At 51.6% G+C, this 14,370-nt stretch overlaps 1 protein-coding gene, 1 non-coding gene and 1 pseudogene across 2 annotated transcripts; 2 read left to right on the forward strand and 1 right to left on the reverse strand.

The window, feature by feature from the left end:
• Nucleotides 1-84: 84 nt before the first annotated feature.
• FARSA (phenylalanyl-tRNA synthetase subunit alpha) lies at nt 85-12,661 on the reverse strand. The gene is made up of 13 exons (XM_043466858.1): nt 12,474-12,661; nt 9,195-9,332; nt 9,001-9,099; nt 8,794-8,912; nt 7,153-7,245; nt 6,932-7,060; nt 6,740-6,855; nt 4,185-4,269; nt 4,000-4,099; nt 3,736-3,904; nt 3,553-3,630; nt 3,283-3,397; nt 85-2,359 (listed from the first exon to the last, which is right to left on the reverse strand). Exons 1-13 carry the CDS (start codon nt 12,618-12,620, stop codon nt 2,221-2,223), a joined length of 1,527 nt encoding a protein of 508 aa, XP_043322793.1. The 5' UTR covers nt 12,621-12,661; the 3' UTR covers nt 85-2,220.
• TRNAG-UCC lies at nt 6,237-6,309 on the forward strand. The gene has a single exon. It is a non-coding gene; the product is annotated as a tRNA-Gly (tRNA).
• On the forward strand, nt 9,654-10,004 carry LOC122440524 (annotated as a pseudogene).
• Nucleotides 12,662-14,370: the final 1,709 nt, after the last annotated feature.

Consider the following 14,370-nt stretch of genomic DNA (forward strand, 5'->3'; position numbering starts at 1 on the left):
AGGGGACATGGGTTTGACCCCTGGCTGGGGAACTAAAATCCTGCACCCGGCCAAAAATTAAGAAAACAAAACAAAGGCAACACGGAAGGTGCAGGATGATTTTTATGGTGCACGGTTTGTGTAACTTTTTTGAAAACATGCAAAAGGAAACCATGTCTTGTTAAAGTAACATGTAAATAGCAAAAGTTTAAAAGCACAAGAGAATGATAAATACCAAATTCAGGAGGGGACAACCTTAGTGGGGTGGGGGACAAAAGAAACAAGGACAAGCTCATAAAGGTCTTCAAAACATTAGTCACAGAGATCTAAGAAGTGAAAGATCCAGTGCAAATATCTGTTCAGATTCAAAAGAACTAGGGGTGGATTCTTGGGTGTTTATTATGCTTTGTATTATGTTTCATCCTCACTAACTTTTACTTTTACATGGCTTCTACTTTTCCCTCCATTTCTGTATTTATCTGTTCATCCACAGATAACACAGTGTCAGCTCTTAAAGGAAGGGACCTAAAACAACTTTGCCCACTGCTGGCACTTAAAAGAGATGCACCTTTATTGAATGAAGAAATATTTTTCTCTATGACTGTATTATTTACTTTGAAATAAAAGATTTGAGTGAGGAGCCCTTGTAAGATTGGTACCCCCAGGCCCTGAGACCAAAAAGAACCCAGCTGACTGCTAACTGCACTGGGCGTAAGTGACCTCACAGTTACATAAGAAACCGTCCATGTTTCCAAAAGTGCGCTGCACTGGGGTGGGTGATAAGATCGCTGGGACTTCCTGGCCTAGTGGCACATAGGATCTTAGTTCCGCAATTAGGGATCTAACCTGCACCCCCTGCACTGGAAGCTTGGTGTTAACCACTAGACCACCAGGGAAGTCCTAGGATTTGCTTTGAAATATTTCCACATAAAACAGGTGTGCTCACTAGTCAGTGTGAGTGGTAAGCTCATGGAACTTTTATCCTATTCACTCATGTTTCTATTTTGGGCTCATATGAAATCCTTATGAGATTTTTTTTTTTTTTTACAAGAGTAGCTTTTTAGGGGGAGGACAAAGGGATGAATTCGTGGGACATGGGACTTTTAAGACAGTGAAATTTATGAAACATTAGGATATCATAATACAGGGCATCATGTGTTTGTGCTCAGTCACCATCGTGTCTGACTCTGTGACCCTTTGGACTGTAGCCCACAAGGCTCCTCTGCAGATTTCTCCAGGCAAGAATACTGGAGTGGGTTGCCATTTCCTCCTCCAGGAGATCTCCCCGACCCAGGGATCAAACCTGCATTCCTGCATTGGCAAGAAAATGGATTCTTTAGCAATGAGCCACCAGGGAAGCCCACATGTCATCATACATTTATCCAAACCCACATACAACACAGGGAGTCAACCGAAATGTAAACTATGGACTGTGGGTGATTACAATGCATCAAAGCAGGGGGTTTATGAGAAATCTCTGTACCTGTCATGCAATTTTGCTATGAACCTAAAACGGAACTGTTTCTTAACAACAGAAAGCAGTTTTAAAGGCTCAGCTTGGGACTTCCCTGGTGGTCTAGTGGTTAAGAACCTGCCTTCCAATGCAGAAGACCTAGGTTCAATCCCTGGTCAGGGATCCTACATGCCATGGGGCAACTAAACCCTCAGGTCACAACAAAGACCCAGCACAGCCAAAGGTAAATAAGGCTATCCACCCCATCCCAGCAATGCCTGACTCCTAGTTGGTGGCAATCCTGGCTCCCAGGGCCCCACCACCACCCTGGCCTCCCCTTCCACAGGGGTAGGGGGTTCTGTTCCCTTCACCTAGAAGAGACCTGGCACCAGGAAGTGAATCGGTGAATGCTTGATGGAGCCAGTCTTCTCTGGTGGGTATCTGGCTCAGGCTGGCCAGGAGGTCCCCAGGATCCAAGACCTCCAACCCATCATGTCTTATACCCGGGGCTCCAGCACCTTCCACCCCTAGGGAAAGGCACCAGATGAGGGCACGTGCCCACTTTATTAGCCAACAGCTGGCCTGCAGGGCTCCCCAAGGCCCACCCTCACAGGTGGACAACAGAATGAACCTGCTACCTGCTCCCTTGGGGCTGATCGGGATGAGGAGATACCAGGGGCAGGGGGATGGGCCTCACAGAGGCCTCGTAAATACAAGGGGGTCACTGGCAGGGATGCAAGGGGGGCAGCAGGGTCTTGGGGAAGGTGGCCTATGGGGGGCGGCTCATGTCACGCGGCCTCTTGTGTTGAAGGGGGCCCCCGTTCGGCGTCCAGGCGGCACAGGGGGCTGTCGTACACCATCTGAAGGTTCACCTTGTGGCCCACCAGCTCCCGGATATTGTTGATGCCATATTTGATCATCGTCGGGCTTGGGGGGGCGGGGGCGGGGACATGGTTTAACACAAGGTCAGGTCACGCTCTCCTCTGATCAGAACCTCTCTTGCCACCTTCCCTGGAGTAAAAGCCCCAGCCCTCCCTGGGGCTCAAAAGACCCTACATCATCTGCCTTGTCACCTCCCTCACCCCATCTCTTCCCACTCTCCCCCTTCACTCACTCCCTCCTCCCACCAGTCACACTGGCCTCCTCAATGTTCTCCATACATAGCAGGCCTGCTCCAGCCTCAGGGCCTTTGCACTGGCTATTCCCTCTGCCTGGACCACCCTTCCCCAGATATCTTCACAGCTTACCAATTCAGCCACCTCCATTCGTTGCTCAGATGTCACCTCCTCCAAGAGGCCTTCCCTGACATCTCCTTAGGTCTCCCTGCTGTGTTTCTGCTCTAACATATCTTCTGATATTGTGGTTGTTTGGTCGCTCAATCATGTTCGACCCTTTTGTGACCCCATGGACTGTAGCCCGCCAGGCTCCTCTGCCCATGAGATTTCCCAAGCAAGAATACTGCAGTGGGTTGCCATTTCCTCCTCCAGGGGATTGTCTCGACCCAGGGATTGAATCTGAGTCTCCCATGTCTCTTGCATTGGCAGGTGGATTCTTTACCACTGAGCCACCAGGGAAGCCCCATGACACTGCTTTTGGACATACTCTAAGCTTTATTTGTTGAATTTACTTATTTATCTTATCAATTCTCATCCTCCTTGGTCCACTAGCACCCCAGCTTCAGAGGCAGAGATGTGTGTTTAATCACAGCACAGAATGGGCATACAGCAGGTGCTCACTAAGGATTTCTCAAATGAATGAACCAATGGAGGGGGCTGCAAGTCTACAGGCCCCCATGCCTGACAAGTCACCTGAGTGAGGCAGCCAACACCCTAAGTGGCTTGGGTACTCACCGCTCCAAGGAGAGACCCCAGGCAATGACTGACACATTCTCAGGGAGCCCCATGGGGAGCAGCATCTCAGGGCGGAAGATCCCAGAGTTTCCAACCTCCACCCACTTCTTCAGACCTGTGGAGGCAGGAACACAATGGGGCGGCTTGTGTGGGTGATACTGGGCATGCCAATGAGTTCAGGAGGTGGGGTCCTTAGGAACAGGGACCTGGGCTGAGCCGTGGGCAACCTGAGACCTCCCTCCCTGCCCCAGTACCGGGTTCCAGCCTGACCTTGGTGGTAACTGAATACTTCCATGCTGGGCTCAGTGTAGGGGTTGTAGGCCGGCTTAAAACGCAGCTGGGTGATACCTGGGTGGGGAGGCAGGCAAACAGAGTCGGGAGGAGAATCGGGCTGATGACCAAGGCATCTTCCTGTTACCCACCAACACCGCCCACTCTGGCCCGCCTGCTCACCCAGCTTGGTGAAGAACTCCCGCAGGACACCCATGAGGTGGCCCAGCGTGAGGCCGTGGTCGGCCACGACACCCTCGATCTGGTGGAACTCGGCCAGGTGAGTGGCATCCAGGGTCTCATTCCGGAACACTCGATCGATGGAGAAGTATTTGGCCGGAGTGAAGGGCTTCTGGGGGTGACAGGCAGGCCAGGCCCAGGCATGGGTGAGGAGGTCAGTATGACAGCCCAGCCCCTCCCTCCAATGCTGCCAGGGCCTGGCCACACCTTCTGGGCCAGGCGGTAGAGGGCGCGGGCGCTGGCTGCTGTGGTGTGTGTGCGCAGCAGGTTTTTCCGAGCCTCATCCAGTTTCCAGTTGTATTTGTACCTTCAGGGGGACATGCAAGGAAGTCCATGGTGCAGCTCTCGGTCCCCAGCCTCGTCCCCACCCCAAAGTCCTGGTCCTCCCTTACCCCTGTGAGCCATAGCCGCCCTGAGAGTGGGTCCGCTTCACGCGGTGGACATAGTCCATTGGGAGTTGCTGGGCCTGGGCTGGATCTGGGCAGGACAGAGCAACATCTGGTCAGTCAAGGAGCATTTCTTTGGACGTCCTTGGCGGTCCAGTGGTTAAGATTCTGAGCTCCCAGTGCACGGGGAGCCCGGGTTCGATCCCTGGTCAGGGAACTAAATCCCACCTGCCATAACTAAAAATCCTACATGCTGCAGTTAAGACCTGGCACAGCAAAATAAATAAATAATGAACATTACTCAAATAGCCACCACAAGGAAAACAGACAGTGACTTAGGCAGCTCCCTCGATAGCCCTCTGTAACTGCCGGAGGGCACCGGGGAACACCTGAGGCAGTCCCTCATACCCCTCCTCTGCCAGAACCTTCCCTGGTCCTGCTGCCTACCCTTTTTTTTTCTGGCTATGCTGTAGGGCTTCCGGGACTTAGTTCTCCAACTCAGGTATTGAACCCATGCCCATGGCAGTGAAAGCATGGAGTGTGAACCATTGAACCACCAGAGAATTCCCTCCTCCCACTCCTAACTGATCACTTCCTCCAGCCATAGGGCTTCCCTGCTGATCTATAAGCACACCGGGCATGTGCCAGCCTCAGGGCCTTTGCACTGGCCAGTCCCTTTGTCTGGAATCTTCCTTCCCCAAATGTAGCTCCTTCCCTCACCTCCTTCTGTCTTTTCTTAAGCAGCCTTTTTATTTATTTATTTTTTTAAATATTTATTTATATTAGGCTGAGCTGGGTCTTAGTTGCAGTATGTGGGATCTAGTTCCCTGACCAGGGAACAAACCTGGGTCCCCTGCACTGGGAGTGCAGAGTCTTAGCCACCGGGCCACCAGAGAAGTCCCAGCAGCCTTTTTAAAAACATTTTGGTCATGCTGTACAGCATGTGAGATCTTAGTTCCTCTACCAGGGACTGAACTCAAGCCCCCTGCATAGTGTACAAAGTCTTAACCAATAGACTTCCAAAGAAGTCCAAGTCCTAGCAGCTTTTATTTTAAAATGACCGTGTATACCCCCCAACACAATGTCAGTTCCCCCATCTCATTTACTGCCATCTTGCATCACCATGTTTACTGCTTGTTGTTGTTTAGTCACTAAGTCACGTCTGATTCTTTTCTTGACCCCATATGCTGTCCATGGGATCTTCCAGGCAAGAATACTGGATTAGGTTGCCATTTCCTTACTCAGGATTTAAGGCACATCTTGCCCAACGAGGACGTGAGGGTCTCAGGGCAAGGACTTCTGTCTCATTTGTGGCTGTGACCCAGATGTTTAACAGAAAAGTCAATGCACAGGAGCTCAATGAACCTATGCCACATGAATATGCAAGTTCTTACGAGTCCCTTCCTGAAATACAATTTTACTGTACCCAAAAAGCCACACATCCATTCCCAGCTCCACCTCTTACAAGCTGTGACCCTGGGCAAGTCATGTCTCCTCTCTGGGCCCCAGTTTCCTCATCTGCAAAAGGGGGCTGACAATCCACTTCCTGTAGTTGGTAGGAAGATAAGGAGAGTGGCAGCCCAGTAAGTTTTGTTTTGAATAGTTTTTCTGGCTGTTGCAACTTCCCTGACCAGGGATCGAACCCACACCCCTGCGGTGGAAGTCTGGAAACTTTGACCACTGGACCATTATGGATGCCCTCGGTAAGTTCTGAATGCCGTGACGATGACAATGACATTTTGCTCCTGGCCAGATAACGGCACACAACAGCCTTGTCTGCCCTCCTGGTGGTGGGGAGACAGTGACTATTTTGGAAAGTCATGTAACTTCAGAGAGCACTGACAACTGTGGAAGAAAGAAATGGGAACCAAAGTTGAAGACTAGCAGTGAGGAGCTTTTTAGAGCTTGGTTGGAGAGGGAACTTCCCTGGTGGCCCAGTAGTTAGAACTCCACGCTCCTAATGTAGGAGGCCCGGGTTCGATCCCTGGTCAGGGAATTATATCCTGCATGCCACAATGAAGATCCCATGTGCTGCAATTAAGACCTGATGCAGGGATTTCCCAGGTGGTCCAGTGGCTAAGACTTTGTGCTTCCAACGCAGGGGGCCTGGGTTCAATCCCCGGTCAGGGAACTAGATCCAACATGCTGCAAAAAAGACTGAAGATCCCACGTGTCACAACTAAGGCCCAGCACAGCCAAATAAGTAATTAAAAAAAAAAAAAAGAGCCGGTGCAGCCAAAAAAAAAAAAAGAACCTGGGAGGACAAGGGCATGTCGGCAGGGGCCTCTCTAAGGTGACATGTGAGCAGAGATTTGGTACCAGAGGCGGCCATGAAGACCTGGGAGAAGACACTTCTCGGCAAAAGGCACTCAGGGCAACGGCCCTGAGATGAGAGGAAGGGAGGTGGTGGAAGATCACAGAAGTTGACGACAGTAGCTCACACAGGCTTTGCTGGCCACCCTGAGGAGGATGGAGTTTATCCTGTAAGATGGTAGGCTGCCCCGAAAGGCTCTGCCCAGGCCCAGGCCCTCGAGTGGCACGGGGCAGCAGGGCCCACCCACCTCGCAGGAAGAAGGTATCATGCTGGTCGCGTGCTGGGTGCTGCTGGGGCTGAAAGAGTGCATCGAAGTTCCAGAAGGAGCTCTCAATGTAATTGTCAGTCGGCATCTCGGTGAACCTGGTGGGAGACAGGGTCTGACTGCCCTGCCTGTGCCCCAGGCCTGGGCTGGCCCCGCCCCCGGGCCAGTGCTCACCCCATCTCCAGGAAGATCTGCCGGAACTGGGAGCGGACCTTGAGCAGCGGGTGCAGGTGGCCGCTGTCGGGGAGGACGCCATGGGCCGAGAAATTGTAGGGCTTGAAGGGCCGGTCCCGCCAGGAGCCGCTATGGGGGGCACGGTGCAGGGTACATGGGCATGGTGGGGGCTGCCTACCACCCTCCCCCAACCAGTCCCCAACCCTGGGGCTGCCCCCTACCTGGAGATCATCTCTGGGCTCAGCTCTGTTTCCTGCTTGGAGATGCTGGTGCTGAAGGCACTACCTTTGCTCACCCAGTAGGTCTTCAGGGTCCTGAGGCCGGGGGACATCGCTGTTACCTCCTTCAGGTCGTTTCCCTTGACCCCCCATCTAATGCTGACCCCCGTATCACCCACCAAGTAACTCTGCTGCATTTTCTTCCTGACACCTACTGTCTCCTGAAACCCCTATTTGGCCCCACCTACATCGCTATGTTCATGCACGTCCTCATTCAACAAACATTTATTGAGAACCTACTGTGTGCCAGGGCCTGTCAAGGCACTAACCATAGTACTATGAGTGGTAATGATAGATCAAATTTACCTATTTATTAGTTTTCTGGCTGTACCGTGTGGCATGGGGGATCTTAGTTCCCTGACCGGGGATCGAATTCATGCCCCCTACAGTGGAAGCATGGATTCTTAAGCAAAGACCACCAGGGAAGCTGAAGTCACTCAGTCATGTCCGACTCTTTGCAACCTCATGGACTGTAGCCTACCAGGCTCCTCCATCCATGGGATTTTCCACCAAGAGTACTGGAGTGGGTTGCCATTTCCTTCTCCAGAGGATCTTCCCAACCCTGGGATCGAACCCAGGTCTCCCACACTGCAGGCGGATTCTTTACCAGCTGAACCACCAGGGAAGCCCTTTTTAAAAATGAAAAATTAAAAGAAAAACATTTTTGCCTCGCCGCATGGCATCAGAATCTTAGTTCCCTGACCAGGGATCAAACCCATGCCTCCTGCACTGGATGCTTGGGAATCTTAAGCACTGCATGGCCAGGGAAGTCCCCCCACAGGTAAAGTTTAGAGAGCTTATTCTACACTAGGCTCTGTTCTATAGTCACCCCATAACCATGTGTGAAAAGGGGCTGTTTCACATATGCGTAAACAGAAGCCTGGAAAGATCAAGTGACTCGGTCAAGGTCACACAGTTAACATATGGCAGAGCTGGGAGGTGAATTGGGCAGCCCTACTTCAGTCTGCGTTCTTGAAACTGCTGTATCTGCTACATCTGCTCAAGGAGACGTCAGCCCTGTGACGGCAGAGCCCCCAGTCCATACAAGTCCAGACAGTGCTGGCACTTCCCTGGCCATCCAGTGGTTACGACTCCACTCTTCCAGTGCAGGGGGCATGGCTCTGGTTCCTGGTCGGGGAACTGAGATCCCACATGCCGTGCGGCACAGCCAAAAACCAGTAAATAAACAAATATTTAAATTCCAGGCAGTGCTTAGGACTGTAGAGCAAGGAAACAGGGAGAACAAAAGGGCTGGAGGCCAGGGGTGTGGGACTTTTATGGAAGTCAGAGGAAGGAAAGGGGGTCAGGGTGGTGGTCTGTCTAAGCTGACACGAGAACAGAGATGTGATGTCAGAACGTGCCTTGAAGAACAGTGAGAGGATCTTTCTGGGCAGAAGCACGCATAGATAAAGGCCCTGTCGGGGCACGTGTGGCAAGTGCACTTGACCACCTCAGGGTCAAGGGGGGTGGGGAGGAGCCTGACAGCACACCGGCCCAGTATGGGCAGGACGCTTCCCTGTCCCCTCCACCATGCCAGGGCCAGGCAGGTGACCCAGGTGTGAGCCTGGGGTGGCACCCACTCACACTTCAGTCAGCAGCTTCCGCTTCCGGAGCTCACTCCGCTCCTTTTCTCCCAGCTTCTCAGCCTGCCCACCCCGGACCAGCTGGAGCCGGCGCTGCACCTCGTCCTCCACGCTGTCCACCTGCCACAGAGATCGGTGTGAGAGACCCTGAGGGCCAGGGGCCCGCCTGCCCGACCAGCTGGCCCAGCGCCCCCCAGCAGGGACTCACCACTCGGAACACGCGGGGCCCGTCAGCAGCACTCTTGTCCACCCGGATCCACTTGTTGGACATGGCCTTGCTGAAGCCCACCTTGCCACTGGGCAGTCGCTGGGGGAACAAGGCTGCAGTGAGGGGGGCACGGGCACAAGGGCTGCTGTCACCCCAACACACCTCCTGCGGCCCTGGCCCCCTCAGGCTCCTACCATGAGCTCGCTCTGGGGCAGGCCCTCTGGGGGGATGCTGCGAAACACCCGGGCCTCATGGCTGCCCTCCTGGGCAATCTCCTCACCCTCAGTGGTCAGCTCCCAGCGCTTGCTGGAGCGCAGCTCAGTCTCGATGATCTGTTGAAAAATAGGGGGGCACAGCAGGGACAGGGCTCAGACCCAGGCACCCCCTTGCCACAGCACTGGGGGTGCACGGTCTCTGAAGCCAGTTTCGCATCCCAGCTGTACCACTCCCAAGCAAAGTGATCTGCCCTTGCTGAGTCTCGGTTGATCTTTTGTGGTATGAGGATAATGACAAAGATGAGTCACACCTCCAAGAGCAGGGTAGAGTACTGAGGGTATTACCTACCTGAGAAAGAACAAATTCCATCACTTAAAAAAAAAAAAGAGTTTGGGGAACAAGGTCGTGAGGAAGCAGCGCGCATTTTGCAGCCACCATTTCTTCCGCCTTCAGTCTTGATCTTTTGTAGAGCTTCCAACAGCGCTATGTTGGGACAGAGCATCTGGAGGTTCACAACCTCTGTGGTTCGTCGGAACCACTACGAGGAGGGTCCAGGGAAGAATATACCATTTTCAGTGGAAAACAAGTGAAGGTTACTAGCTATGATGACTTTGTTCTTTGGGTCTGGATTTGCTGCGCCTTTCTTTATAGTGAGACACCAACTGCTTAAAAAGTAACCCATGAGACAGATAGGAAGGGGAACATATTAAGAGGTGCAGTCTCCTAAAAGGATCAAACCCTTGAACTCAGCATCCTAGATACGTTTGTAAATAAACTTATGGCATAAATCAAAAAAAAAAAAAAAAAGTACTTATTTATTCAACTGTGCTGGGTCTTAGTTGCAGCATGCAGCATCTTCATGCTGCATGTGTGTGTGCCAACTCTTTGTGACCCCATAGACAGTGGCCTGCCAGGCTCCTCTGTCCACGGGATTCTCCAGGCAAGAATACTGGAATGGGTTGCCATTTCCTCCTCCAGGGGATCTTCCTGACCCAGGGATCAAACCTGCCTCTCCTGTGTCTCCTGCATTGGCAGGTGGGTTCTTTACCACCAATATCACCTGGGAAGTCCTTCCTTGTGGTATGTGGCATCTTTTAGTTTCAGCATGTGAGATCTAGGTCCTTGATCAGGGATCAAACCCAGGTGCCCTAAATTGGGAGCGTGGAGTTTTAGCCACTGGACCACCACTTTTGCACCTTGGAAAGATTTTTAAAGCCTCAGGTGACATGATTTATGTGTTTGCATCTCAGCACTCAGATGTCAGAGAAAAACCCCAGGGATCCACATTACACACAGAAACCCTAGGCGCCCATGTCAATCTAACTTCTAGGCCTGCTCCTCACCCACTGTGTGACCTTGCTGAAAACTGCTTAACCTCCCTGAACAAAACTTCTTATACATGAGAAAAAGGTGTGGTAGGCTTTAGCTCAGAGAGTTGTTTTGAGGCATAACTAAACAGAAAAGATGCAGAGGACTTCCCTGGCAGTCCAATGGTTAAGAGTTCAAGCTCCCAGTGCAGGGGGCACAAGTTCAATCCCTAATCCAGGAACGAAGATCCTGCATGCCACCCAGTGGGGCCAAACAAAAACAAAGAAAGGATACAGAGCACTTAGTATGCAGCAAGTGCTGTATAAACCTAACTACTACTATATATTAATATCATCATTCTTACAATGAACCACATTAAATTGCCACTACTTAACCCTCTGTAGCCTACACAAATGGCAGTTTCACATCAATCAAGGTACTGTCATCCCACACACCGCAGCTTCACTCCCTTTTTGCACTAATGACCTCAGGCTTTGCAGCCTGGGTGCCTAATTTCAAATTCAGGTTTGCCTGTTCCTTCTGGTGACACTGATTAAGGTTCTGACCAATGCTTAGAAGTTGTCCCATCTTCAACCTGGGAATAAATAAGAGTTACATCTTATGTATCGTCTTGTTTGTTTGTTTGTTCAGTCACTAAGTTGTGTCCGACTCTTTTGCGACTACATGGACTTAGCCCGCCAGGCTCCTCTGTCCATGGGATTTCCCAGGCAAGAATACTGGATGGGTTACTATTTCCGTCTCCACATATCCCCTTAATCTTATGTAAATCTAAGATTAGGTCAAAGATTGAATGAAAAATAGAGCTGAGGTCAGGGATTTCCCTGGTGGTCCAGTGGTTAAGAATCTGCCTTGCATTGAAGAGACCACAAATTCAATCCCTGAAATTCAATCCCTGGTCGGAGAACTAAGATCCCATGTGTCTCAAAACAAGTAAGCTCAAGGGCTAGAGAGTCCAGAGGCCACAAGTAAAGATCCCACATGGAGCAACTAAGACCTGACTCGGCCAAAAAAAAGCTGAGGCCAGAAAGGGCACATAATATGATTTTGATGAAAAAACAGTCCAGCTATGTTTTCTGAGTCCTAGCCTCATGGATCCAGGCTGCTGGGTGGCCCAGGGGTCCATCAGCATCCTCTCCTTCTGGATCCATCACCCTTCATTTGTCCAAGTCAGAAGGCTGGGCTCTGGCTCTCCCTACCTTGCCATGAATCCAATTTTATTCCTTCACCTGAACCCCTTCTCCAGTCCAGCTACCTCCCTACAGACAGGGAACAGTCCCTCTAGTTTGGGGATATGCCAGTCTCTGCCCTTGTCCCCTTGCCTCCCGTCCTGCCCCTGCCAAGATGGATGTAGGCAGTGAGCACGTCTGACTGGTTCCACTCCTGCCATGGCCCTCTAGAACCCCTGGTAAGATAGAGACCTAGAAGGCCTTGCAAAATCTGGCTCTTCTGTGTCTCTCACCACCTGTCCCTCCCTCCCATCCCACTGATCCCTAAAGTGCCATGGCTTTTGTACTCAAGGCAGAAACCGGATTCAGCTGTCATCTCCCTTGGGATGCTCTCCCTGATCCTCAAGACTGTGGTAGTTAACATCTCTGAATTTTCTGGACTTCCTCCATCACTCCGGTCACTTGAGTACATCCATCACACCGCAACCTGCGCGAAGGCAGCGACTGCGTCTTTCTCGTCCCCCATCCTCCTCCCACCCCCTCAAAATTAATTAATGCCTCAATGGACATTTACCGCACGAGAGCGTCCGCGCGCCTGGGTCTTCACTTTTTCCTGACTCCCCGCCTGGGCACTCTGGGCGGGACACGGATACAATCACCCCTAACCAGGGCTGAGAGAATCTGGTCTGGAGGCAGAGCCCTCCTGGCGAAGGAACTGCAGATGCAAAAGCGAGGAAGCCCAGCATCACCCACCCGGCTCACCTCACCCAGCGCCTGCAAGCTCTTCACGGCGCCCACCACAGTCTGGTGCTCCACGCCCAGCTCGGTCGCCAGTTCCGCGCTGTCAAGGCCGCCATCGGCCGTCTCCAGCCGCCGCAGCAGCACCTCCGCCACCGGACCGTCCGCCATGGTTGCTCCCAGTGCGCTCCGCGTGTCCCTGCCGGCGACCAGAACCACCGGAACCGGAATCGGCCCCGGGACTGGGAGGGTGAGGCGCGCTTGCGTCGCCATCTTGAGTGTGGCGGACAATGTTGCAGGGCTCGGGGTGCCGCCATTTTGAGCGTGTCAGAGGGGTTTGGGACCCCCCCTAATGGTGTCTGGTTGACCAGAGAGGTCAAATGCCCTCAAAGACAGACACAGCACTGTTTTAAACTTCACACAGCTCCACCTGCAGTGGGCTGTGTGACCTAGGACTTCTGTCTCTGGGCCTAAGACAGTCCGCCCACAGAAGAATTCTTTCTCACCCCACAGGAGGGCTCTGGGTGGTGGACTCCAGACATAATCAAACTGCTGATGTAAACTACTTTCAAATTTTCAAAGGGAGACTGGGTAGGAACCAACCCTATAAAAATAGGGAGAAGAAAAGCTATTGTCAAAGTAGCTGCTAACTTGCATGGTCATTCTCCCCTGTGCCCAGGCCAGTGCTAAGCGCTTCAGGGGTCTTTATTTCACCTTCCTCCAAACTGTGTGCTGTACATACCGATATAATCTACATTTCACTGATGAAAACTGAAGCTGGGTGATATGCTTTGCGTAAAGGTTTTGCAAGGAATTGGTGGAGATAATGTCAGAAATCATAAACGCTCCAGAGCCTGCCCTCCCTCCCCCACACCCCTACTCTGAGATCAATGTCAGGGAAATCATTTGTAGTGCAGATCAGTGCTGTCCTATAGAAACACAATTCAAGATACTGGGAATTCCCTGGTGGTCCAGTGGTTAGGGGGTCTGACCTGGTGGCTCAGACAGTAAAGAATCTGTCTGCAATGCAGGAAATCTGGGTTCAATTGCTGGATCAGGAAGAGCCCCTGGAGAAGGAAATGGCAACCCACTCCAGTATTCTTGCCTGGAGAATTCTATGGAGAGGAGCCTGGCCGGGTACAGGCTACATGTTTGCAAACAGTCAGACCCTACTGAGGGACTAACGGTTTCACTTTCCAGTGGTTAAAACTCCACAATTCCACTGCAGAATTCATGGGTTTGATCCCTGGTTGGCATGCCTCGGGCCTGACCAAAACTAAGAAATGTAATTTGAGATACAAATATAATTTTACCCTTTCTAATTATCGATGTTTAAAACAAAAGGGGTCAGGACTTCCCTGGCAGTCCGGTGGTTAGGAATCTGCCTGCCAGTGCAGGGACATCGGTTCCATCTCTGGTCTGGGAAGATTCCACATGCTGAAGAGCATGTGCTCTTCCAACTCCTGAAGCTCATGGGCTCTGGAGCCAGTGTACCACAACTACTGTGCCTGTGTGCTCTAGAGCCCATGCTCCACAAGAGAAGCCACTGCAACAAGAAGCCCAGGTGCTGTAACTAGACAGTAGCTCCTGCTCGTCGAAAGCAGAGAAAGCCTGTGTGCCACAAGGTAGACCCAGCGCAGCCTAAATTAAATAAAAACTTTTAAATACAAAATTAAACGGGGTGGTATTAATGAGGAATTTATAGAACTTAAGATGTCCAAATTTTCATTTCAATACTTAATACTAGTGAAATATATTTTTTTTAAGTTCTACCACTTTATTGCTACCAACCAATCTCCCTCCACCCTTGTGCACACATGCTCAGTCATGTAATTCCATGGACTTCAGCCCGCCAGGCTCCTCTGTCCATGGACTTTTCCAGGCAAGAATACTGAGTGGGTTGCCATTTCCTTCTCCAAAA

The sequence above is a fragment of the Cervus canadensis genome, chromosome 4 (assembly GCF_019320065.1).
Source record: "Cervus canadensis isolate Bull #8, Minnesota chromosome 4, ASM1932006v1, whole genome shotgun sequence".
Taxonomy (NCBI): Eukaryota; Metazoa; Chordata; class Mammalia; order Artiodactyla; family Cervidae; genus Cervus; species Cervus canadensis.

Bases quoted from the DNA above. Each gene is read 5' to 3' on its own strand.
- FARSA (XM_043466858.1), bottom strand. From the start codon at position 12,620: ATGGCGGACGGTCCGGTGGCGGAGGTGCTGCTGCGGCGGCTGGAGACG. The intron at 7,061-7,152 runs GTAGGGGGCAGC...TGCCCCCCATAG, and splicing joins AGCCCAGAGATGATCTCCAG to CGGCTCCTGGCGGGACCGGC. The intron at 4,100-4,184 runs GTAAGGGAGGAC...GTCCCCCTGAAG, and splicing joins GGCGGCTATGGCTCACAGGG to GTACAAATACAACTGGAAAC.